Source organism: Botrytis deweyae, assembly GCF_014898535.1.
Source record: "Botrytis deweyae strain B1 chromosome Unknown BDEW_004, whole genome shotgun sequence".
Taxonomy (NCBI): domain Eukaryota; kingdom Fungi; phylum Ascomycota; class Leotiomycetes; order Helotiales; family Sclerotiniaceae; genus Botrytis; species Botrytis deweyae.
Genome location: NW_024066211.1, coordinates 43,046 through 68,163, shown reverse-complemented (window position 1 = coordinate 68,163; position 25,118 = coordinate 43,046). Strand labels below are relative to the sequence as shown.

The following is a 25,118-nucleotide window of genomic DNA, read 5'->3' as shown; positions in this document are numbered from 1 at the left end:
GGGAATATGTCAATGTTAAAACTGAACTTAATAAATGCTCCAGAGATTTCTTTCAAAAGTGTTCGTAATTGAAGTACTAATGTATGGATGCAGATAGATTTGAAGAGGAAATTAGGCCAAATTTATGGAAAGCTTCCTATCCAAAATAAACGAGCATAAGCGTTTGATTTGAAATCAATTAAAGATCTGACATGTTTTTGGACAACGCAAAGCAAACAACGCGGACAATTCAAAGTCCCGCAATTCCAAAAAAATTGGTGCGATGTAGAATGTGGAAGAGAAGACATTCAGATTGTTGGGTCTAATTCCGCAATGCGTTCATAAGGGGATGTCTGATGTGGTAGCAGTATGTAAAACTCACCCCCTACTGCCTCCAAAGGCCACCACCAACCTGGTCCAGCATATTTGTTAACCCTAGATCTTTTCCAATTCGCTCCTAGAATTTTGGAGTGTAAGACTTTTACATTCTTCCCATCAACTTAGTGTACATATTTTCTGTTCCCATCATGAAGGAGGATCACTTGTGTATCGAGATCTAGCTTCCCCATCCCCCCTCCAGCTCTTTACTAAGATCCTCCACGAATATCCGACATGTCCTTATTTCAGCTTCCCATTGATTTCTCATACTGCTATTCATCCACTTGCACCATCAAGGCTATTCTAGCTATGCCCCAAATTCCTTTTTGATTTACCCTCAGGGCATATAGTTGAATTCGGTAGACCACAATGTCACGAGCATAAAATTACCAACCCAATTTACCTCGCGCCATGAATCCTCTCAACACAACGACCATCTCAAAAGGAATCATATTCGAATAAGAATTAGCTATCAAATTACATAAGGAGTAAGTACCAAAAACAAATCCTAGACAGGTATCGAAAACAATTTTTGACCAGGAGGATTATTCCATTCTATCCATTCCAGTCCCCACCAAGTCTTATGCATCCAATCCAATACTGCCATTCGGCCCCAAACCCAACTCAGTCCAGCCCAGGAAATGCTATCCAGATTCACTGACCCCCCTCAAAGAGAAAACTCCGTTGATTGATTGACTGATTGTACAAACCATCCCACATAAGGCCGGGCCCCGATGTACTATTCCATTTACTCCAACCGCAATTAAAAATCATCATCATCAGCAAAATCCCACTTCCTCGGCGCTAGTTTTCTAACTCTCTTAGTCGGACTTCCTGGATCTACATCTCTTTTCTTAATCCTTAATCTTGCACTCGCACTCCTAGCGACTCCAATTTCGTCATCCTCAACCTTCAATCTCGCCATACTGTCCCGCAATTCCAGTCCTTCATTCTTGGAGGCGTCATCCGGAATTGGCGATGCTGATTTATCCATAGCATGTGTTCGACTCTCCTTCAGGATTCTATTTGAAGGCTTTCGAGGTTTCGTCGGACTCCTGCTATTCAGCTCTCTCTTCAATCTCTCAACTTCCCTCAACAACTTTGCGTTTTCCATTTCGAGTCCAAGAGTTGGGTCACCGTCCTGATTTTCCTTATTTTCATCCCCAGCAATACCAGCCATTCCAGCGATGCCTGCACCTAAACCTCGAACCACGACTTCAACCTTTCTATCCCTCCATTCCTCTTCCCTCTCTCCATGCTCCTCTAATCTTATCATCCACTTTCTACCTTCTTCTTGGATTCTCCTTTCCATTTCCTCGTAGCATTCTTCTCGAATTTCCATCTCTAGTTCCAACATTCTGTCTTCCATACTTTGAAGATGTGCTTCACTTTCCATTCTCAATCGTGACTCGCGTACTAATTCGTCGCGTAAACCATCGATTTCCTCAGACATGCGTGCAATTTCTAATGCCGCGATTTCCATAGTTTCCCGTTCGGTATCGGTAGGTGTCTGATGTGAACCATCGCGGTATCGAGAGAAAGTAGGAGAAGTAGGGCTGGTGTAACTTGGATGTCTATCAGACGATTGAGATGATCCGAGAATGGTAGCCGTGATTGATGGAATTCTTGGAACCGTGATCTCTTTCGCCAAAGCCGAGTATCGTAGGATTTGCGAAGTTGCATTAAAGTCTCCCAATGGATCAGCCGTAACGATCATGATTGCTTTTTGAGGATTTCGATGATGGTAGGTTGCTGAAGAAGATTTTGCGCCATGAGATGGGAATGAGTTTGAGAAAAGAAGTTCGGTCAGTTTACATTGGCGAAATGGAACAAGATTTGGCTGTTTTCTTTTGGTTAAATCTTGAAGTCTTAGGTAGAGATAAAAAGTGAATTTAACGTACCTTTGTATTGTTCTCCAAATCTGATTGCATCTGCAAACACTGCCCCAGATACATCAAACTCTCATTAATCTTTCCGGCCTCAGCTAATGTAGCACCAGCGGTTTTGGCATCTCTAGCTCTTTCACTTCCAGCCAGATCTACAACTGTAAGTGAACTTCCTCCCCAAGTGCCTGGCGTTCTCGATCTTCTCCTCTTCTTTACCTCGACACAGAAAAAGCCATGAGACCTAGATGATGTACTGTTAGAATTAGTCCCCGCGACTCTTCGTTCATTGAGACCAGCTTCCAAAACCATGAGAGCATCTTTCATGCTACCACAGATAATCTTTCTTAGTCCAGCAACCACTTTTCGTTCGGGTGATTGCTCCGTAGGTTTAAATAGTAGTGGCCTTCTTCTAGATTCTTTTGTAGATTTGTTTAGCGACGCTGGCGTCAGAAGATCGAATATCCTATCATTATAAACTTCGTACATCGAGATCAGAATCGCATACTCCGCATGATGATCAACATCGACCGTAATTCCTGTAATATCCGGACTGCTTGGCAAAGCTGATGGTCTTGTAGGTATCGTTCGTCTCGGAGGTTGGTAAGAATCGCCCTTTTGAGGAGTTTTAGCACTAATCATTTTCCTGGCTGCTGTTGCAGTAGCTTGCATAAATGAGGGAATAAAGGAAGTCATCGATACTGTCGATTCTCCTGGAATTGGCACTGGCGCACATCCTGGTGTTTTACTATCATCTTGGTTGACTACGATCCTGATGCTCTTAGGACTTCCTGTTGCCTGGAATGGGGGCAAATATGGATATAATTTGGTTGGACTTGGGTGGTAGGGAATGGGCACGCGTACCACCTGGGGTGTTGGGGCTCTGGAGCTTCCTCGAGATGAAGCTGGGTCGAAGTAGTATGTATCTAAAAACATCTGCGCAGACATAACTTGGGCCTCTGATGGATCTGATGCTGCAATTGAACCATGTAATCCAGGGTGTGAATTAACATCGAGAATGTTGCTGTCAATAGAACGGAACAGTAAATCGAGGGCAAGTTGTGTGAGTCCGCGTTGACTCCGAGAACCAAGAATTGTATGACTCTGCGATAGTTACATTAGCACATACCCAATTTGTACATGATCAAACCAAGATATCAACCTTTCCAGAGCCAGTGACTCCCAATGTAGCAAGTAATCCATCTCTACCCTCCCCACCATTTGGTCCCAATACACCTTCAACCAAAGGCAGCACACCCGTTCCTTGGAATACATCCAATTGTGAACTTTCTTCTTCAAAGACCCGAGTAAAAGCGAATCTTTCCACTGCCCTGCGTCTATTGTCATTTGGTGGATTCAATGTAATGTGGGTCGGAGATGCCGTTCCATCTTCAAGTTCTTCTTCAGTGGGTTCTTCAACTGTAAGAAAGCGCTCTGGTATTGGTAACGTGGGGTACAATTGTTGAGTTGATATTGGAGGAGGTCTTAATCGTAAATAAACTTCAAATAATGAAGATGTTGAGCTTATTGCAGTCGGCGATTCCATGATTGGGAGAATTTGGAAAAGTGTTGTTCCTTGTGCTGATCAATGAAGGAGGTTTAAAAAGTCGCGGGAAGATTATTTGATGTGCTAGGTAAAGGTAAATCTGGGGTAAAATGTTGTCAGGGCAACCGAAAATAAGCAATGTGAAACTTCCCGGCATTGTTACCCCTGACAATGCCTCTGCTCTGTACCCATGCATATATATGCGAGTGAGTGAATGATGAAACTGTATCAAATCGAGTACGACCTAGGTACGTTTTGTATTTTTATGAGCATCCTAAACTTGCACTTCCACGGCAGTGGCTCCCTAAGGGCTAATGGAGCGCCATTCCATTGTGAGTCGGTCATCTGGGTAGATTAAAGAAGCATAAAATCACTATCAAATTCATATATCCTCAAACAACTTCAATGCCAACACACACACTATCTTTATTTGCATACCTACTACAGTTATCTGGTCTCCCCATACCTTCAAAATCATCCTTCTTGCTTGCCTCCCTCCCCCTCCCTCCCCCTTTCTCCGCCCAGCCCAGTCCAATCCCAACACTCCCTACAATCCCACCAAGAAGTTCAAATTTAATATACAGTAGTACCAACGCAAAAAAATCTTTCTAAAGTCCCTCCATATTTGTATATGCCCCCATATAAATGCTACCTCATAATCATCGTAATAAAACGCAAAGAAAAGGGGCCCAGGTTCCAAATTCTCTTTTTCCCACACACACAAATGAAAAAAAAAGCCAATGACGCCTCGAAAACTCACAATCCCACCAAACACCATATGTTAGGTATACATTCCCCAATTACTCCCTAGGACATATGCCTGTCACAGTAAATATTGTCCCTTAATTCTCTGCACTCTTGGTTTTCTTCTTGGAAAAGAAGGTTCCACCTCTCTTGGGTAGTACTTCCCCGTTAGCAATTGCTCTTTCTTCCGCGTAGCCTTTCCTGCGTTCTGCTCTTCGTGCCTCAATGGTCTCCTGGCTGATATGCCCGAAACCATTTCTTCGTCGGAAGCATGCGTCCATGAGTCCATTCGCATCGACGAGTCTTCGAGGAATAGTTTGTACGACTTGGAAAATTTCCATTGGATCGGAAACAGCCCTGATTTCCTGTTCTCCTACCTTAAAGATTGCTAAAGCGATGCGGAAAAGAGTCTTTGATCCTTCAAAGAAAAAGCTGTCCCAGACGCGAAGGGTAGTTTCAATTGGAAGAGTGCCAATAAAGCATGACATGAACCAAGCTGTGGTACATAATGTAATGGGAGGAAGACGCATGGATAGCCTGCCATCTCCTGCCGTACCATCAAGTTCTCCTCCAATCTTCGCCCAAATAGCCGGCATTGATTCTTTGATACTTGTCATCAAGACTCCTAAATCAACATTTGCGCCTTCTAGATTAACCTCGTGAGTTCCTGGCAAATAAACTCTCGTGATAATATTCAACATCCAAAAACTCTTCTCTTCATCCATAAACAGCAACAACAAACCCGCCAGAAAGTTCAAACTCTGGCAATACCCTATTTTGGGGTTATAGATACTAAATGCTTGCAACACTCTCCGCAACGACTTCAACATTGGGGTCTCCGGCTCCTTTATACTCGGCTGACTAGTCCGTTTTTCTGAAACAGGAGGAGGATCCGGCTTAAATTTGATATTATCCGGGAACGTGCGATTGAGATCCCGCTCAATAATCTCGTCGTCCGTCTCATTAACCGCCCCTGCAGCTGCTTGCTTCACCAAGCTATCATAAACTCCATAGTGCTTAGCGACCATAGCCGGACCACCTGCATACCAAAACCAAGCTTCACCGCGCCAATCAGGCGGTATCCCTTTGCGGACGAAACGTTTGACTTTTGCTGATTTTGGTGGAAATCGAATTGGCTTGTCGGTAATCAAACTGTGGTCCTTGAGTAGTAACACCCATTTCTTTCTTCTTCGCTCAACGTATTCATTATAAGGCCCACTCCAAGCTTCATATTCTTCCAAAGAAACGTATTGTGTCTTTTTCTTGAAACCATACCTGTCTCTAGCTGGGTCTGAAGCAATTGGTGTTGGTGGCGGTGGCACTACCGCGTGCGGTTCGAAGTATTCATCCCGAGTTTCATGAGGCGCTCCTGCACCATCAAATTCTTTCGACTCCGAAAAATCACTTGAAGGAAGATTAGGGGTAACTGTCGCACTTTGTGCCTCAAAAGCTTTGCCGTGGAATATCTCCGTGGAACCTCTAATTGAAAATTGCGACGCATCGAGAGTTTGAGGAGGAGCAAGAGAATCATCCATTGCCTCTTCCAACTTCGATTGCCTTCCCTCCGAATCTGGGGTCATTGGTCGAAACTCGTCGTCTTCATCAAAGAACTCCTGTCGATATACAGATCTGGGCTTAATTTCCGCACCAATTTCCAGGAGCTTCTCCTCCAAATCATTATCTTCGACCCCCGAGTCCAGAAAGCCACTTTCATACATGCCAATTGCATCATCCACACTCATTCCTTCGTCTTTACCCCCAAAGAAAGAAGTGTGTGAACTACTTTTCGTCAATACACTGCTCCTCTCCGTCCCACTTGTTCCAAAATAACTCGAGTTTGTAGTCAAAGCAGATCTGAAGCTTGCTCGAACTTCCTCGTCATCAAAGTTTGTTGGTCGAATCGGGGGCTCTCGTCGATATATGGATGAGTTATTACTGTCGGGTCTATTGATTCCTGTTCTTGGCCTAAAATTTGCTTGTGGGATATTGCGCTGTCTCGCATTATTTAGATCTACAGTATGATAGTCCGGGATTGACGCAGAAGGTCGCAGGCTAGGTGCGGGTGCGGGTGCAGGCGGAGGTAATGGTTGGCCTGATTGTGAAGAAGAAGATGAAAATCCTCTATCTCTGGTACTGAAAAGTGATCCATTGTTTATTGTTTCCTCATCCTGTGATGGTTCTACATGGAATGTCGAGGCATGAATCAAAGGGCTAGGAGACTCATTTCGTTTCCGCAGACTGGCTTGCCGTGGTCTAGAGAAATTGTCTACTACCTTTTCCGGGGTCCGCCTGCCAGTGGAAGAATGCGATCGCACGTTACTAAGTTGTCTCAATCGTGAAGCCTCTGAAGGTTTTCGTCGAAGTTTCTGCTGTGGTGGAGCAGTTAAAGATCGGGAGGGTTCATTAGATGCTGAATGATGCGAGGTTGAGGGTCTTTGTAGCGGGATAGGAGGGTTTTGGGCGAGGGGGTTAATGGGCAAATAATGATCTCGAGTGGATGGTGTTGGTGACTTGGGTGGAAATGGAAATGGGCGATTTCCAGACCTAGAAGTATTAACAGATAACTCGGAAGCTTTAGATGACGTCCGAGGTCTTGTTGGATACAGGTTGAATTTCTGACTTCGTTGTTGTCTGATCTGCACATGCGGACTCCTGTTATCCATGTTGTTGGAAATGGGAGAAGACGTTTCAACGCCATAATATCCATTTCCCATATTCATCGTCAAGGCCAAACTAGTAAGCCCCTTATCGCGACTATTCCATTTAAACCTTCAAGCTCTCCCCATATATACCAAGTAGCGTTCGAACCACCTCACCCCAGGTCTTTTGACCCCGATCTTATTCGGAAGGACCCTGTAGTAATTGAAATCGTCAACATCAAAGCAAGAGGATTCTTTCGTCCGAGGATACTTTTCTTTCTTTCTGTCGAAGAAAGAGGCTGGTTTTGCAGGTGGTACAATTATGTTGTGGAATGGTGAATGGTAATTGTCGGGGTAGGCATTCGGCGAAGTTGATCCTTCGAGTATCGAGGTATTGGGGGTACCAGTACTCCGTATATTCTCCAATCTCCAATTTCCAGAGAACGGCCAATTGTTCAGTGCTGTTCCAAATGTTCCAGTATCTTGTCCTCGCAATTCAATTTGTGTCTCCAATGTTTCAAATGTTAGAAACGATTTTAGTTAACGAGAGTGTGAAGTAAGTATGAGAATAGGAAATGGAGAATGGAGAGTTGAGCATGAAGTGATTCAAGTGAAGTGAAGTGAAGGCCAGGAATAGAAAGAATTATGCAGGAAAGTGGATATGATTAGGGATTAACCAGCAAAGAAGTAATAATGAATGAATGAATGAGTGAATGAATTAATCAATCAGTTAATGAATTGATTATTGGTGCGAGTGAGGAATTGAATTTATGAAGGTATGAAGCAGTGTGAAGGAATGAAGGAGATATCAAAAGTGTCTTCCGTCGTAGTGTTGATGTTGTAGTAGCAGTAGCAGTAGCAGTAGCAGTAGTAGTATTCTACTTGCTTGTACTCCGTTCGTATTGTATTTTGAGTGAAGAGAAGCTTAAGGAAAGGATTAGGTAGTGAATGACTACTCCTGAGTAATAATTGATGGTATTTTGGTATCTCGGTGTTCAGGTGTGGTGTAGTATGGCATGGTATGGCATGGGATGTACGGAGTTGTCGGTTGATCCACCCTTTTCCAACTGAAACAAGGCAAAGACCCAAAATTATGAAGGTGTATGAAATTCTCGCTCCACTAATGAAACGAAGGGGAGAAGGAGGTTTGATGTTGAAATTTGAGCTTGGAGATTGGAGGTTTGAGATTGGAGAGTGAATGAATTGGATATATGAATAAACTGCAGGTGGTACAGATAGACAGATAGACAGATAGACAGACAGACAGACAGACAGACAGACAGACAGACAGACAGACAGACAGACAGACAGACAGACAGACAGACAGATGGAAAAGCTAGAGACCTAGGCTAGGTAGGTAGATGAATGATAAAGGAAAGGTTTAAGAATTCAAAATCTTTGGTTCAATTCATTTTATTTCGTAAAATGGTCAAAGCAAGTAAATACCAATACCTACCTACCTGGGTAATAGTAATATAGTAATAAGAATAGTAATAAGCAAAAAAGAAAAAAAAGAAGAAAAAAATTCAAAAAATCGATGTTGAAGATGGACAGATTCATAGAGGACCTAGATAGACAGAGAGAGATACAGACAATATACCCAGTATCTAGTATCTCAAGCAATAAGAATACTCCATACAATTTTGATTTATACATGCGTTCCATATTTTATTTTATATCTTCGAATTAATACTGGCCAAATACGCCCGTTGTACGCCAATGTATGGCGATCTTCTTACAACAAGGTACCGTCCTCTACCTTTTATTACGATTACGATTCCCTCGGTACCTATCGTATACGAAGTAGGAGGGAGGTACTAGGTAGTGTAGGTCCTCTCTCTTGCTTTGAACTTTGGATTGTACTCGGGATACATGTATATAAAAACCTAGTGTCCGTCAGTTACATCCATCCATCCATCCATCCATCCATCTAGTCCAGTTCCCGCTATGTCCAAGAACTAGCCGATAATAAAACCCAATTCAAAGGACCTTTTCCTCAATCCCCTGGGCTGCTATTCGTTCAATTGATTCCATTTTCCAATTAGTCCATCCCCATCTACCCGTCGTTCTATCATCAATCAATCAACTCCTCCGTGCCGAAGAGTACATATCCCCATCTCGAAGGGTAAAAGAAAAAAGTAAAATTGATCCTAATCTTAATTTGGGTGTTCCGCTGCATCAATAATCCTGGTTGAGATTCTTTGGCCAAGAATTATCATGTCTGAGTGTTTGGGAAGTGGTCCGGTGGAAAAGCTTTAATAAAAACTACTGAGAAGGGAATTCAAGGGAGAAGATGGAGTAAGCGAGATCAAATTGGAAAGTAAATATGCAAATTGTATAAAAGATATAAAATATCTACCTATATGTCATGATTAACAAGCTAATCATTATTAATGTGGTACAAGAGTAAGATAAAGCTTGCTAGTAAGGAAGAACTGATGGAAATTATTCTAATTTATCTCTAACAATATATGGAAAATTCAATCAACACTCTGATGAGGAGATTTAGATGATATATCCGACTACATACCTCTCTCTACCTACGACATATCTATTACATATTTACTACATATCTACTTCATATCTACCAACAAGTATCTCATTCATAGCTACCCCGGTAACTTGTTGTCATATCAAATGTCATCAGATATCTACCTAGCATCTTCTTCAATTTCATCTCTTTTGACTTTCTCTTCCATAACGCTCAACCCTCGCCTCCCCTTTCCCCTCTAGTTCTTCTCCCTTCCCAACTTTTACCCGCCGTCTCAATGCTAGCAGAAGAGTAAGGAGGCATGAGCGTTTATCTCTTCTCATATCCGTCGATAATTCTTGTCATTATTCCGAAAGAGTGGAGTCAGTATTACGACGGAAGAAAAAGTAAGAATCAATTTGGTAAAAGGGCAAAGATGGCGAAAGAGAGAAAAAAAAGTATGGGTTATTAAGATGCAAAAGTGCACGTTTGGAGATGATCCATCCGTTTCGAATTCAGCTCAGTTTAAATCATGCAACATCTTCCCCGGAAAAGCAATGTATTTATATTCCCGATTTTTTTGGCTGTCTGATACGGTAAAAGTAATTTCTTCTATGTACCCTTAAACGCCAATGCCAATCATCTCGCTGCTGAAAATCGCTGTCGTTCATCGTCATATGTCTTTGACTTCGTCTCATATCGTTTCCCTTTCGAGATCATGCAACCTCCATCCTTTCCTTCATACAGCGCCGATTTGCTACCCCTAATTCATACTTCCGCCCAATCTTCATTTCTTCATGGCGTATTTCTTTGTATTTTCCTTCGCTTCCTTTGCAAAACCATCCGCGTCATTCTTCAACTTCTCCGCAATCGTATTTTCTAAAGGGTCATCTGGGTTTGGAGTGATTAAAAGATTCCTGATCGCCCCGAGAATAGCTGTAATCTTTCCACTAGGCTTCCATTTGTCTTGCTTCAACTCGTCCACGCAAATTGATCCTTTTTCATCGAAGGTAATGTTGGGGTGGTAAATGCGAGTTACGAAGTTGACCACGGGAGGTTTGAATGGGTAGTCTTTGGGAAGGACGACGTTGAGAACAAATAAGCCACCCTGACGTGCCAAGTGTTAGTGAAGAGTCGAGCGACAAGCTGTGTAGATAGAAAAACATACGGCATATGGTGTTTCGGCAGGACCTTCCATCTCGACCTTCCATTGATGCAAGTCTTCCTCCTTCACTAAAGATGTGCTGATGCCTGGGATGGGGTTATCGGTCACTTCCTTGAACTCCTAACATACATTCTGTTAGACCATACTCTGCTTCAATTGGGATTTAGGAGTAAGAGTTGCGAACCTTGGCGATACGTCGTGCTGCCATCTTGACGGTTGAGAGCTTCGAAGGTAGCTACAAATTATGGCGGGGTAGGTATGTTGATATGGGGGAGGGAGGGAATTCGAGAATTGCAGTGGAAGTTGAGGTCCTGTTTACTTTGTTATTATAATAGGAATAAGATCAGTATTTGAGGCTTCTTACTTATAAGAAATAGAGTGGGTATCGATCTCTAAGAGTTATTAAGAATTGTAAGAGCGAGCTCTATTATAAAGTTACTTATTCTGTTTTGTTATTGAGTGTTTGATATGAGGTGAGTGAGAGTGCAGTACTTCATAGAAAGCTATCGTAAACCAACCCAACCAAATTCACTCAAGGTTCACGTCAGAGCTTGAAGATAATCGGCATTTCCATCCCTGTTGTTCCGAGGAAAGAAAGTGCAAGGCTGAACATTTTGCCGGAAGGCTACTTCTACGGAATCATCATGATGCTGACGATTAAGTTATCGAATGCGGAAAGTAGGTATTGTACTAGGTAGCTGGAGTGTTTGTTCAACCTTTGCGAAAATCGAAGTTTCAAGAAGGGTGTGGGTTTCTGCAGCCAGGAATTGTCCTCAAAAAGGTACCTAGGTTGAGCTCGTAGAGGTCTCCAAATCTTTGTCTTTATCCATTGTTCGAATCCCTCCGAACTGAACTTGGTTGATATTAGATAGATATACAGCAAAGTCTACAGAGCAGAGAACCCCAGTATTCTCCAAGTTCCGCAAATTTCATTGCATGAACCCACCTCCACGTCTATCACCTTCACAATATTGACCGCAAAACATCCTCACAATCACATGTGCGTCGACTCTTTCAGATCATGTAAACTTGGGGTATCATCTTTTTCTGGGTGCCATCCTAAATGCAGCTATTCCCTTGGCTATTCTCTCTGTAGAACTACAACCAAACCCATCATTCCCAACATAACAGTCTTAAGCCAAGGGTGCTCGCTGAGTAAGATAGTAACATATCCCACAAATGGTATATATCCCACTACACTGCCAATGATATCTTCTCTCTCAATGTAATCTTGTCCACGCGCATACAATTCTGTATCATCTGCCGCGTTGTTGTCTCCCTTTGTCAATAACTTCGCTTTGGGCCTATGGTCACAAATATCAGCATGAGAGTCCGCGGTACATCCAGCGCGCCAGTGAAATAGAGGCACTTACCCTGCGCCAAACTTTCTAACCAATCGATGCACGATAGGTATATCCTTTCCCTTGACATTGTAAACCACAATTTCCCCAACCTTCGTTTCTTCCAGTAAATTCCTGTTCCATAGAAATAAGAGATCTCCACGCTGGAATGCAGGTTCCATGGAGCCAGACAATACGACAACAATTGGCGATGGAGAATCCGACGCTACTGAAAGACCTTTCCACATCATAAACGCCGTAGAAAGAATGAGAGCGAAATTCAGCACTTGAGCCGCTGCCTGGCGGGGGTTCTGGAGAAAGGAAAGCATTGTCGCAATGCGCAATCCCTGGGTGAAATCTGGTAGGAATTCAAGCTGTGAGAATCAGCAGATTGATTGCCTTGAGACAATTCAAAAATGACGGGTAGTCGTTTCGTGATGATGATTGCGATCAAAGGTACGGACACATTTCTTACAATTGGAAGTTGTAATTGAGGACACCTTCTGAAGGTAAGGATTAGTTATGCTTGGTTTATGCTTGGTTTATGCTTGCCCAGGTGGTTTATGCTTGGTCTATGCTACTGGTCCGTGCGTTCTGCATCAGTCCGGGCAGTGAGGCAGTCTCATTTCATTGTCTTCATCTGGATACTAGGTACCTAGTAGGTACGGACTAATTGAGAGAATCGGACGCTTGACGAAGCTATCTTTCATATAAATGATATGGAGTACACAATTACCACGAAATCGAGGAAAGGACTCATGTATCTCATCAACACGATAGTAGGTAAACGCAGAGTCTACCTCCCTTCTCTCTGACTCTATCGTATATCACTTTGAGAAAGGGAAGGAACAGAAGCGTCCCGAAACATCAACATTTGCTAGTGTCTGAATGCTTGAGACTGTTGACTAGCTGTAGCTCACGACTTCGGACTGGTTTACTGTGCATAATGTATTGCACATCAAGCTGCATTACGACGATCAGCTTCTTTCTGGACAATCGTCTATCTAGTTTGCTATTGAAGTCATAGTAGATATCGCGACCCTCCTCTTCCATTTCTGTTGTATACTCCCGAGAATTCATTTGATAGGTAATGCCTTTCCAGTGCACCCTAATCGTGTTGTCCTTATAACCTTGCCATTTCTTTTTGGCCGTTGTGTCTCTTCGCGCCTGCCATTCGTGTCGTTGAGAACGGGAAGTGCAGGTCCTCACTTACTCCTTCCTGCGTTGCACTTTCCCATGCTAATTTTCTTCATATCATGTTTACTTTCTTCTTCCTCTCTGTTTTCTTTCTCTTCATCTCACATCACAACACAGTTCTTCGCAAACCGTCGTCTCTGTCCGTCGTTTTAATTACTCGATTCATTCATCCAATTCTCGTTTTGGTCACTTTCGTCTTTCGCCTCATACCTATCGGACTTCATTTATCTTTTTCCCCAAATCTTTCCCCTCAAAATGTCTTCGTCCACCGCTTTGCTTCCAAGCGGAAGTCACAAGAAGAATGATCATGTAAGTTGTCTCGAAATGATCCCATTCGTAATTCATTGTAGGCCCTAATTCAGTCACAGCCTATCTTTCTTCGTGCTTGCCACTCTCCATGGCTCAACGTCTCTCAGAAATCCCTTGTTATGTTCAGAGGAGCCCTTGCAGCATACTTCCTGATTTCCAGTCTTGTGATCCTTCACTACGAACTTGAAATCAACAAAAATGGCTGGCTGGTCGTTTACAACCTTTCGAATATCGTATACGGCTTGCAAACTCTGTACGCCTGGGTTGCGTTTGTAAGTATTCGTCCTTGATTCCTTGTGCCACTTGCATTTGTATCCATTCTCAATGCCCAGTGCTAATCTTTATCCACTGACAGACCTGGACCTTCATGCATCTCTACTACCCGCATAGCAATGACAACAATTGTTCGACAATCTCTGCCTCTGTTAGGAAGTTCCTCTCACCATCTCGCAAGACCGCCAACACCAACGAAAAGTACCTGTTCAGTGTCTTTCATTGGACCATTCTTGCTTTCCCTCATGTCGTTACCTTCATACATTGGGCAGTCATCGTTCCACGGAATGAAGCATCGATCCCAGGTAAGAACTCTTTCATGAAAGCGCAATTCAATACTAATCAAAAATTAGGTGATAAAATTTTTCATGATAAGCTCACAACTTTCTTCGTTTTCAGCAAGTATGGTTTCAACTCCGTCCTTGCTTTGGTCGAGCTCTTCATCCTAAGCAGCATCAAACGATCTGACGTAGGTTTTTCTGATTCCGTCTCACTTATTCTGCTAAATATGTTTCAGCCTGTCTGGAACCATGTTTTTGCTCTTGCTGCACTTTCTCTCGTATATGTTGGCTGGGCAGCTATCGGCAAGTACATTATGGGGAAATACACCTACTTCTTCTTGGATCATGAGAAGACTGGATGGGAATATTACTGGGCATCAGTTGCCGCTTTTGTCGTTCTTGTTGAACTTTGTAAGCGCCCCCAACTTGCGATCATGTAATCTTGCTAATGAATTTAGTCTTCGTCTTTGTGTATTCCCTCACGGGCGTTCGTGAGTCCATGACCAAGAAACAAAATGACGATAAGAACACTGGATACCAAAGACTTCCCCAGTAGAACTTTGCAACCCAGAAAGAGAGCCGAGAGAACTCTAAGCACAATCGTCGAGGGGGATGAGTCTTGCGTAGAAAGATTAAGAAGGATCAAAGTCTTGATGGACAGCAATCCTAATGACTTGTCCAGGTATCATACTTTTTGACTTTGCTTTGTTTGGCATTTTATTTGTTTTGTTTCCTATTCTGTTTTCGGACTGTGGTTTGAAGGCCTTTGGGTTCTCTCTCTGTAATTATCCTGATTCGCCCACTTTGCTTTAGCTTTACTTCGATACCTACATGAACTACTTCTTGACTTTCGAGTTCATGTGTTCTTTGCATGTGTGATCATGGAGTTGAATATCGTAACTGGCTTAATTAAACTGAAAGCAAAGCGTTGAGGATGTTTACAAGTGATATGACGGACACCCACATTTGATGCGGCTGTAGTGATTCATCAACGTTTTCCCATGAACTTGTTGACAGTAATACAAATTTGTGTCGTGTCTACTTGATCATTGATGTGGACGATATTACCTCCGTGTACGTCAAGATAAAAGCAAATACACATAAGAATCAACAACATTCCAGCCAAAAACGGGTTGCGGGAGTAAGGACAGCGGGTGGGACTGAGTTTCGATGTTGGTTGAGGAAGATGGGAAAAAAGGGGCAAATAAGTGATAGAGAATGGACAAGAAGGGAAACACTCGATATAGTGGACGTTGAATTTGCAGGTCCAAAGGCATTGAGATACTTTTAGTTCTACCTTTACTTTGAAAGCCATCTAGCCCGTCACACCACACATCATCACTCGTTAACAATGATGTAAAAGTTTAACTTGTTTTTGAATTGCTGCTAACTACATGATCTTTCGCCGAAAGCTGACACCCGCCACAAATCCCCTCCATTCATAATCCGCGCTATTAACACATTGCTCTAGAAGAGAATGATGGTAGATAGAATACAATACTGCTACAAGCAGACCCTATTCGGGAAGTTGTTTCACCGCGTATTTTGTATGCCATTGCCAAAGTACAGTTCAATCCCCTTGACGTGATCTCGAACATCTTCCAACACCCATTCTCGAACATCTTCCAACCTCCATCCTCGATACAAGTTACAGCCATTGGAGCTTCATCTGCAGACTAACATGTATCATAATTAAAACCATTTATGAAAGTCTGTTGCCATTTGAAGTAAAATCTCTGTATGTTCCAAGGAAGGATTAGATTGAAAAGAAAAAAAAGTGGAATTGAGCAAGAACTTTTTGTCATATACCATCCACTTCAACAGACGGTATGTGTGCCTATTAGCACAACCAAAGTCTATGAAACTTTTGTGTATGATGACCATGCTTTTGTCTATTGCCAATTCATCCATCGTTACGCTAGATATACAAAGTACAAAGAAAATAATTAGACAAAAAGAAATTTGAGGCCAGGAATGACAGTCAAAAGGTGTCATGCCGTCCATCATCGTAATTAATCATTGTTCAGGAATGATTATTGAGTAATCGCGAGTTGCGGAAGTTGGAAGCAAGATGTATGCAATAATTTTTCATGCATTGCTGCGACTTCTCTTGTGCAGACGTCCCTGAGATGCACCGCTCGATTTCCGCTTTCGGTTTGCGACGTCACCGGCGGGACTAGATGGCATGAGGGTTTTAGGTTTTCGTCGAGGGGTTAAAGAGCTCGTAAGAGAATCGAGGTGTCCATTCTTAACACCTTTGATTGTGGAGGTTCCGAATGCTAGTGCATCTTTAGAAACAGTATTGCTGTTGATGAGGTTTTCGTTCTGTCGATTAAGGCGAAAAGCACCGACGTTGGTATTCTTGTCAAGATGGACCAGAAGGGGGTGAAGGCCATCGGACGTCGTTGGGCGAGCAGGGGTAGATGACGGTGTTTCGGCTAGATCGTCTACAGATTCACCTTGCTCCTCATCTAATGCCTCATCCATGTGTAGCAAGTCGCCCCAATCAAGAGGTTCATTCTGATCATCGCTGTCGTCATATGATGAACTACTTGTTGGGCGAACGGCATTCTCGTTCATGAAAACGGAATTTTCGAAAAAAGCTTCTGGGTTACCAGTGTGGTAAGATCCAAATTCGGATGGGGTATCTGATACTGCGCTCATCATAATGTTGGCTTGATTGCTAAGGACTGGATTGTACTGTTCCATGCTGCCGTTTCTAAGGGGTGAAGGTGAGCTAATATCCTGAAGTCTGGTAGGGTCGGAAGAGTACATTAAAAGGTCCTTTCCATGCTCGTCTAATATAACAAAGGGTACATCAGTATTGTGATACCAAGTAATGACATCAGGTTGTCCCTTTTTGCGCTGAATTCGAAAACCAAGGCATGGTGGAGGTGGTGGTGAATTGCCTCGGGGTGTAGATGCATCTATTTCTGGACGATTCTCTCTCCAATCTTCATCGTCAGTTGTATCTCCACCCGAGACATCGCTAAGATCAGCTACAAGACATGGTTGTTAGTCCTCGGCTCAACAGCTATGCTTGTTGAATTCACTTACATTGATACCCAGATGCATCTGATTCATCACTATCACTTTCTCCAGAATTACCCGAATCATTGTTTTCGTTTCCCCATTCTAAATCTGGATCAGATCCATGATCGTCATCATTGTATGTGTCATCCTCCAGTCCTCTTGCGATACGAGGTGGAAGTGCGTCGGCACTCAAGAATGGACCTTGAGCGGAGGTCGCGGTGTCGAATAGATCAGGGTGCCACATATCCTCATCATCAGAGATGCTGCTATCTGTATCATCGTCGGTGAATTTGTTAACCCTCTTGAGATCACCATTGGAACGATATTTGTACTCCTCGATCATATTATCCTCGAAAAACCTAGAGTTATCGGCCAGTTCTTCTGGCGAATCAGCAATTCCTTCCCAGTCTTCAAACTTCATTGTTGCTCGAGGTGTGTCTTGTACATCAGTATCCTCCTCGACAGTCTCTAAATCGTCATCTTCTTCAGCCGATTCGAACATAGCTGCTTCTTCGTACTTTTCAATCTTAGACCCCCCGGTCCCCCCAAATACATCGGGCTCGTCCTCTGAATCATTGTCTTCAGAATCACTGATCAAATCCACAGCAGCATACGAAGAGTCGGAGGAGTAATCTGTGACCTTTTTGGAATTCTTCAACTTGAGCTTGATCTTAGGGGGGGTCTTGAAAGACTGTCCTTGTGTGTTTCGAGACATTGTGTTTGTGTTTTATATAATCTGCAAGAATAATTTGTTGTGGGGTCGATTGCGTATGACCGAAAGTATCGGCGGTGAGAGGAAGGTTGCAGATGGGTGGAGTGTAAAGGTAATATTTTGTGGTAAATTATGACTCGTGCGTTGTGAAATATGACAATCGAGTCTATGAGAGTTGGTCTTGGATTGTGTTCAAGTCAATTGAAAGATTCGAGGTTGTGTAGGTTGTCGGTAGGTAAAAGTTTTGATTTTGGTTCGTTTGGTCGATGAGAGCCTTCTCACCTTGGGAAATGGCAAGGGTTGAGCTCGATCAATAACGGTGATTGAATTTGAAACTTTCGAATTATATTAGACCAATTTGTTGCAAGTCGGCTGGTAAGACAGTGAAAGTCTAGTGATTTCGTCAAGATCGAATGGTATAAGATTGGGAATTTACTCGTTGGCTGAAGGGACTACAGACATGCCCGGTTGAGCATGCTGTAGTGGGTATTCACTGCTCAGCGATGGCCTGCGGCATTGTCTCGACGTATTGATAATTGTGAGGATATACTTATTTGAATAAGTGTAGGGTGACTTCGTTGTCTGATGTTGAATTTGGGTTGTTGAGGTGGAAGAGGGAGAGTGAGAGGAAGAGAAGACATAATTAAGTTTTTGGAGGGGGTGACAATTTTCATAAATTGACGCTAACGATTGCAAGTGCAAAGTGAATATTACTGGGAGAGACTAGCTGACTGGACTGGCTCGACTGGGTACCAAGTACGTACTAGGTAGGTAATTGAAATGGAAATTGATTTTTTTTTTTCCTTCTCTTCTTTTGGTTTGAGCTTCTGCTAATAAATTGTGCGTGCACGTCGATAATCCTTGCAGAAAAATAATATGGGAATTGGTCGACATGAACGTTTCAACCGAAATTGACTGATTGGTCTATAACATTGGATATGATTGGTTGATTCAGTCACGCCTCTGTCTGTACCTCCTACCATCCAGCAGGTAGGTCGTGCTCTTTACTACCTTTCACTTGGGCGGGTAGGTAGGTTCATCGCTCACCGCTACTATCATTGATATCAAAAGACCATCTACCTACTCGAGAGTACCTACATAGTTACGTGGTCCAACTCCGAACAGTCATTGTCGTAGGAGGAAAAAGTATTCTGCCTCCACGGCAGTGGCCCCCGGAGGGTCAGCGAAGCATCACTCTATCGACTACTCAGAAGTCACTTTTTCCAAATGATAACTTAGAGTCATAATACTCAGGTGTTGAATAGAAAAAGTGAATTAGGTTTACCGGATGGATATTCTGACCTCGGCCAAGACGAGAAAAAGTAGGTACACAAGAAAGGAATCAGTTTCATTCGTCAACAGCTAGCCTCTATCATTTTGATGGGAGTCATCTAGGAAGAATTCTTGACTCCAGATCAAGGCATTTGCTTCACTACCTAGGTAGTCAATTTCTCGGAGTCATCTAGAGAGATTTTCCAAAGCTAGATCAAGTCATGGATGCATGATAGTATAGTATAGGGATGCACAAGCTAGGTCGAACTTAGATACATGTATGACAACTTTGGAAAAGATTGATATGCACCAAATCGTCGCATTTGGTATTCGTCAGAAGGATAACAATCTCCGTACATTTATATGGAGATATGGAGCCATAGAACGTAAGTAGTCATCGAAAAATCCTGTGCAGTGTAAATCTCCCAAGTATGGAGCAGAGTTGTATGATGTAAAGAGAGAAGACCAGCAGGGAATGGGAGAAGAAGTGGTGTTATTGGTGATAATTGGAAGCCTCAAAGTTAGAATATCGAATTATTCATGGCAAAATAGTCAGTCGATAGCAAATTTGGAAGTGGAGATTTTGATGCTACGGCGGGGCAATTGTATACGATGTATCATGTACGGAGTACAACGGTCCAGTCTCTTCTTCTCTCCTGTGGATACATTTCCATCCCAAAATAACTAACAACGCATATCCCTAGCAAAGAATAATATTCTTCTACTCCGTATCGTACATGCAGAAAATATGTGTTCCCAATGAGGCCATTGAAAGAAGAGATGAATTTGTTATGCGGTATTGGCGGACATTGTTAAAATCTTTCTTTCTCTTTAGGTTACCACAGAGGACTTTAGCTCAAATCGACGCTCACATTCGTAGACTCCGGGGAAGAAACTAACATCAAGATAACAAGGTGTTCGCAAAACCAGCACATAGTTGGTTGTGGATAGGAGATGGATTTTGTCTAAAACGGGATCTTCGGTTTTTGAGGTAGGTAGATAGGATAGGTAGGTTGGCGAGTGGTATCGCAGATCTACGGCATCTAACGTCATGGCAATCTATCTAGTTCGTAGGAAGGCAGGAATGCCATAGAAGTAATGATTCATCGAGAATGTGTTTCATCCCGAGGGACTGGAGGAAAGGATTTCATCCATTCCTCAAGATATCAATGCATATCCGGAGTATGTAATGTATGTATATTTGACTCTTGAGGCTGATTGATGTGTGTCTCAGGAATCAACTTTGCCCCTGTTACTCGGTTGCCAACCTACCTACCTGGGTTACTTTACCTTACCTTACCTTACCTTACCGGACGACTCATGCTTCTTAAGTCAATGGTAACCTTACCTAGTCGTATAGTAGTCATACATGGGACCTAGTTACTCTTGAACTATTTCTTCTGTTTTGGGGGTGAGATCAACGATAGACTATCTGACATCTGTACACTTGTCTTTGCACAAAGAAAAAAAAAGAACCCCTCTTCCATTCAACGTTAAACTTCTAGCCCCTCCATATCACATCATACCTTACGAAGGTATTGACAATAATTGCTCAAAGTGGATGAAGTGGGACCAATCAAAGTGGAGTAAGGGTCTTGCATTTTTTCTTTTCTTTTTCCCGTTTAGCTTATTCTTTTTGCCAGACCAAAAGCGGTGAGTGGCCAGTGTGGGGAAAAACTATTGCGATTACATAATCCTTTTTTGGTACATCGAAACTTCACCAGATGAACACAATGCCAGTGAGTGGCGTCTGGTATATCTCAATGACAATAAATTCAATGACATCTTTTCATGGCTCAGTTGTCTTCAAAATGCTGTATCGACTTCGATAATGATAGTAGGATGCAGTATGCAGACTCCCCTCATTCATTCTTCGCCTGATTTACTTCTTCCTTATATTCATCCTTACCCTCGCTCGTCCTCGTCCTCATCTCTTCCTTCCTCCTCCTCATCCTCCTCTTCCTATCTGGCTCAGCATATCTTCGTGGTTCTGAAGTATGAAACTTAAGTCTTTCGATCACGTTTGTAGTTCGCGACGTTGATGGCCTTCTTCGAATCAACACTCGAGGTTTGCTGAAAGCTTTGTACATCCTAAGGTTGCTTCCAGGATTATGGGATATCGGTCAAGCGGCTTGATTTTCGGATTCATAATTGTGTAGATGATATCCGTGGATTTAATACCTTTTAATTCCTATTTTTCTTGATACCGGAGGTTGTGTGACTATAGTTATCGTCACTGGCCCCTTCGTAGTCCTATTCGCGGCACAAGAAGAGAGTTGAATCATTTGAGACAATATCTACCGATTTTGCCTTCAGAACGCTCGTGATACTGCTACAAAACTTTGGTTTCGTCAATCACAAGTACACAGTCATTGCCATATTCTGCCATTACAACTAAGCAAATGTTTTTTATCGTTATTGTACAAGATTCTGCTTCCAAATTTTTGTGGTCATGCGCTCGTTTATTCTTCATCAAATATTCAAATTGTTCTCCCTGTCATTCGACAACCTCTCTACAGATATCTATCCGTCGATTATCATCGCTTCACCTTGTTGGTGATATCTTATTTTCGCCTATCGTGGAACTCTCCTCAGCCTGAGCATATTCCATGCTACTGTCGACCTTCTGGTTTTCTGTTCTATTCGGAACGTTCTCATTTTTATCCAATTCTGTCACCAATACGGTTTCACCACGAGACGTAAGATCGAGACCGGGATACATTTTCGGAGCTGGCTTAACCTTTTCTCGAGATACCTTTGAATCATCCACCGTATCGGATGCTTCACTGCTTTTGGGGTCAACAGAGTTCTCACCCCGAGAACCTTTGCATCTGCAGCAAAACAAATTTGTGGTTATCAAGCCAGCTCTCAAAAAAGACTGCTCATATGTGCGCAGGAATTTTGAAAAATGCCAGGCACAAGCAATGATAAAGCCAATGAACGTTTCGGTAATTCTGTCGAAATTGATCCATTAGATCGAGACATAAACATCAAAGGTGGGACTGATACTTACGTAACTGACATTATAGGTACCAACCACCAAGTGTTGTCCCCGTGTTCACTACCGTGAATAACACGATACACAACGCTCATTACTGATGCTACAATAGCACTATCTGCAACGTCAGTCATTGAAACCATTATTTAGTTCAGAGCAGGTAAAGATAGATCAAACTGACAAGAATCCAGTGGCGAAGATCAACCCTGCACCTAACTTCTTCCTCCGAGTCATCTTCAATTTATTGAGCGCAATTATCGGTCAAACGCTAAGAAATTGAGGTATTAGCAATGATACGACAGGAGGACTAAAACACATTTCCCTCACAATAGATAACAATCAATGGCTAAGCCCGCTACAGCCGTCGGGATGCTAAGAGCGTTTTGTTGAATCATACGTGAGGTGAACAGGTGCTTCACCCATCCTTCGCCGCCCAGTGGAACAGCCAAGCATATCCCGGCAATGGTAATCGCAGAATACCATACGACGGTGAATGAAAGCCCGATTAGACACGCCATCTTCATCCACTTCATGCTACGGAATATTTCCATATAGGTCAAAAATATGGTTGTCTTCACTAAGCCCAGAGTGAGAGGCGTGAGCCATGGTAATAGACCAGTTGTCTACAGATTTATGTTAGTTGTGATACGAAGAGCTCATTAATTAATGTGACAGCGCGAGGAGACGTACAATCAAATTTCGGTAGGATAATAGTTGCGAAACTGGAAAATCCCAATTATGAAGCCCGAAAGTTCCATTACCTGTGGCGGCTAAATTAAGGTTAGTTACCGTCAGTGATTGAATTGAGCCAGAAGATGCCATGCGTACACAATATCACAACGACATAGAGAGTGATAGCAACAAGCTATTATTGAAATTTACAAGTCAGTATGATCCAGCCTTTGTGAATTTCCAAGGATTTTGCATACTACTGTAAGAGTAAAGGTCACTACGAAAAGCCTGTCAGTTGTGGGTGCTTTCTTAAGTAGATTAAGGGAAAACTCACTATCACTCCACCTCAGCTTCACAGGTCGCATAATCCAAAATACCACCCAAGCTCTCACAATTATACATATTATCATCAAACACATCATGATAGTAGGAATAATTATCAATATCTCTCTGTGAGAATCGGGGTTCTCCCAGTTGGCAGTAACGCCCGGTGGAGGCTGAAATGCTGCAATGTTTTCAAGCGTGGAGGAAGGTAAATTGGAGAAAATCTCCCCCAGATTTTCTTGAGGCATTCTGGGCATTAGAAACGCCCATAACTTTTGTAATGGAGCCATGATACTCGAATTAAGATGAATCTTCGGGTGAACAATACAGTATCTAAAGATTCGAACAGGATATCCTGATTGAGGGTGAACTGTAGATGACTTGTCTCTTTAATTATCTCGACAATACTAGTCACAACTTGCTACATGTACCGGGCTGGGGCTCTTACTTCACAAGTGTGAAAGAATCAGACGGTTTCTTTCTGTTTTCTTGACTTGGGATAGTAGACAAAGAGTTCTCATCTAGGCTTATGTGTTCGATATCGCGTGATGGGATTTCAAATCTCTTCGTCTATTTGGTGTTTTCTCACCGCATGTCATCATGGGCAGCCATTGAAATCTTCCCTAAAAAGGCTCCGGCTCCCAGTTCCCTTTTTTATTCCAGAGGGAGTCCAATTTCTCCCCATAATCTATATTGTACTCTGATTGGACACGTTCGTGTGAAAACAAAAGGACAGTCAAATAGTGATTCGGGGCTAAAACTTGGCAGGGAACTATCCCATCTGACGTGGGAATCATCAAATTCTTGTTTTCTATAGATGTTCCAAAGCTTCTGTAGATCGCTAGGAACAGGAAAACGCTTTTCATTCATCTGACTTAAAAGATCTAGATCAAGATGGTAGGTTAATAATCAAGCACGACAAAGAGATGGCCCTTCGAGAAGTAATCCAGAAAACCCCAAGTTCCCTACAATCAAAGAAAGTGCTCTTTCTGGAAAGCGTGCTAGTAGACCTTGGCTCCTTTTACTCCTGGTACTCGTTAACAGTACCCAAAGAAAATGATACCCAAAACAAAGAAATCTACACGACATTAGATCTGGTCTTGGTTAATAAAAACCGCGCTCCAAGAAAGTGACAATGACTTTCGCACTTGACGACTGTCATCTCAACTTGAGTGGTATAGTTCAAGGATTCTGATGAATAATTGAAAGTCTTTGACGGGTCTTCTTTCTACTCGCTGGTTTGAAAGCCCAATACACACAGTCACAGCCGAAAAAGTAGCGACTGAAGATGTCATACATCTGGTCTCATTGTAACCAACCAATCTTGAAATTATACATGGATTGTAAGATTACCAAACCTAGGATTGATTAGTTTGGTAATAAGATCAAGAGACGAACCACCGGGGCGATCGATGTTGAATCAATAGCCGAAGAATAAGTCTGACTGCTCAGGGGCAACTTAGAGTTGGGCAAATGAATTCACAAAGATTTTGACATGAATATCGGCCCCGGGTGATTGACGACGTTCCTGAATTTACAAATCGCAATCTACAGATAAAATCTGGATGACCCTTTTACACAAAAAATTCATCACGAAGGGCAAATAATGCATCGATCTAAAAAATCAGCAGCAAGATGTTTTCGCTGACCTTTCATTAAACGGCCCAGAAATCTTCTGCGTAAGATGTGTGACTTTCCTTCGTATCATCATGAGTGCCTTCGATAATTTTTAATGTGCTACTTAAGGTGATGTAAGCCAAGGCACTTCCTGACCTGCATTTTATCAAAAGTCAAAGTACTGTTCAATAGTTTGGCCATTGAGTAAGATTTCGTTTTTGCATCTAATACGGATTACAAGTCACGGATAAATTGTAGGGATAATTGTATTTGCGAAAAAAAACCT

At 42.6% G+C, this 25,118-nt stretch overlaps 8 protein-coding genes across 8 annotated transcripts; 1 reads left to right on the top strand and 7 right to left on the bottom strand.

Annotated features, from left to right (window-relative positions):
• Positions 1–790: 790 nt before the first annotated feature.
• On the bottom strand, positions 791–3,786 carry EAE98_002026 (uncharacterized protein; the record flags this gene model as incomplete). Its single annotated transcript, XM_038949645.1, has 3 exons — positions 791–2,197; positions 2,259–3,344; positions 3,403–3,786. The coding sequence occupies 3 exons, from the start codon at positions 3,784–3,786 to the stop codon at positions 1,121–1,123; spliced, it is 2,547 nt and encodes an 848-aa protein (XP_038813384.1). The 3' UTR covers positions 791–1,120.
• An 842-nt stretch (positions 3,787–4,628) lies between these two features.
• Positions 4,629–7,250, bottom strand: EAE98_002025 (uncharacterized protein; the record flags this gene model as incomplete). Its single annotated transcript, XM_038949644.1, has 1 exon — positions 4,629–7,250. The coding sequence occupies one exon, from the start codon at positions 7,248–7,250 to the stop codon at positions 4,629–4,631; it is 2,622 nt and encodes an 873-aa protein (XP_038813383.1).
• A 2,930-nt stretch (positions 7,251–10,180) lies between these two features.
• Positions 10,181–11,293, bottom strand: EAE98_002024 (uncharacterized protein). Its single transcript, XM_038949643.1, has 4 exons — positions 11,169–11,293; positions 10,989–11,115; positions 10,808–10,924; positions 10,181–10,747 (listed from the first exon to the last, which is right to left on the bottom strand). The coding sequence occupies exons 2-4, from the start codon at positions 11,010–11,012 to the stop codon at positions 10,427–10,429; spliced, it is 462 nt and encodes a 153-aa protein (XP_038813382.1). The 5' UTR covers positions 11,013–11,115; positions 11,169–11,293; the 3' UTR covers positions 10,181–10,426.
• Positions 11,294–11,885: 592 nt separating this feature from the next.
• Positions 11,886–12,473, bottom strand: EAE98_002023 (uncharacterized protein; the record flags this gene model as incomplete). Its single annotated transcript, XM_038949642.1, has 2 exons — positions 11,886–12,108; positions 12,178–12,473. 2 exons carry the CDS (start codon positions 12,471–12,473, stop codon positions 11,886–11,888), a joined length of 519 nt encoding a protein of 172 aa, XP_038813381.1.
• Positions 12,474–13,596: 1,123 nt separating this feature from the next.
• On the top strand, positions 13,597–14,760 carry EAE98_002022 (uncharacterized protein; the record flags this gene model as incomplete). Its single annotated transcript, XM_038949641.1, has 6 exons — positions 13,597–13,650; positions 13,710–13,922; positions 14,006–14,228; positions 14,277–14,392; positions 14,441–14,615; positions 14,663–14,760. 6 exons carry the CDS (start codon positions 13,597–13,599, stop codon positions 14,758–14,760), a joined length of 879 nt encoding a protein of 292 aa, XP_038813380.1.
• Positions 14,761–16,292: 1,532 nt separating this feature from the next.
• Positions 16,293–17,952, bottom strand: EAE98_002021 (uncharacterized protein; the record flags this gene model as incomplete). Its single annotated transcript, XM_038949640.1, has 2 exons — positions 16,293–17,203; positions 17,262–17,952. 2 exons carry the CDS (start codon positions 17,950–17,952, stop codon positions 16,293–16,295), a joined length of 1,602 nt encoding a protein of 533 aa, XP_038813379.1.
• A 3,131-nt stretch (positions 17,953–21,083) lies between these two features.
• On the bottom strand, positions 21,084–21,311 carry EAE98_002020 (uncharacterized protein; the record flags this gene model as incomplete). The annotated part of the gene is made up of 1 exon (XM_038949639.1): positions 21,084–21,311. One exon carries the CDS (start codon positions 21,309–21,311, stop codon positions 21,084–21,086), a length of 228 nt encoding a protein of 75 aa, XP_038813378.1.
• A 455-nt stretch (positions 21,312–21,766) lies between these two features.
• On the bottom strand, positions 21,767–23,505 carry EAE98_002019 (uncharacterized protein; the record flags this gene model as incomplete). The annotated part of the gene is made up of 5 exons (XM_038949638.1): positions 21,767–22,175; positions 22,235–22,333; positions 22,547–22,842; positions 22,910–22,989; positions 23,226–23,505. 5 exons carry the CDS (start codon positions 23,503–23,505, stop codon positions 21,767–21,769), a joined length of 1,164 nt encoding a protein of 387 aa, XP_038813377.1.
• Between the last annotated feature and the right edge of the window lie 1,613 nt (positions 23,506–25,118).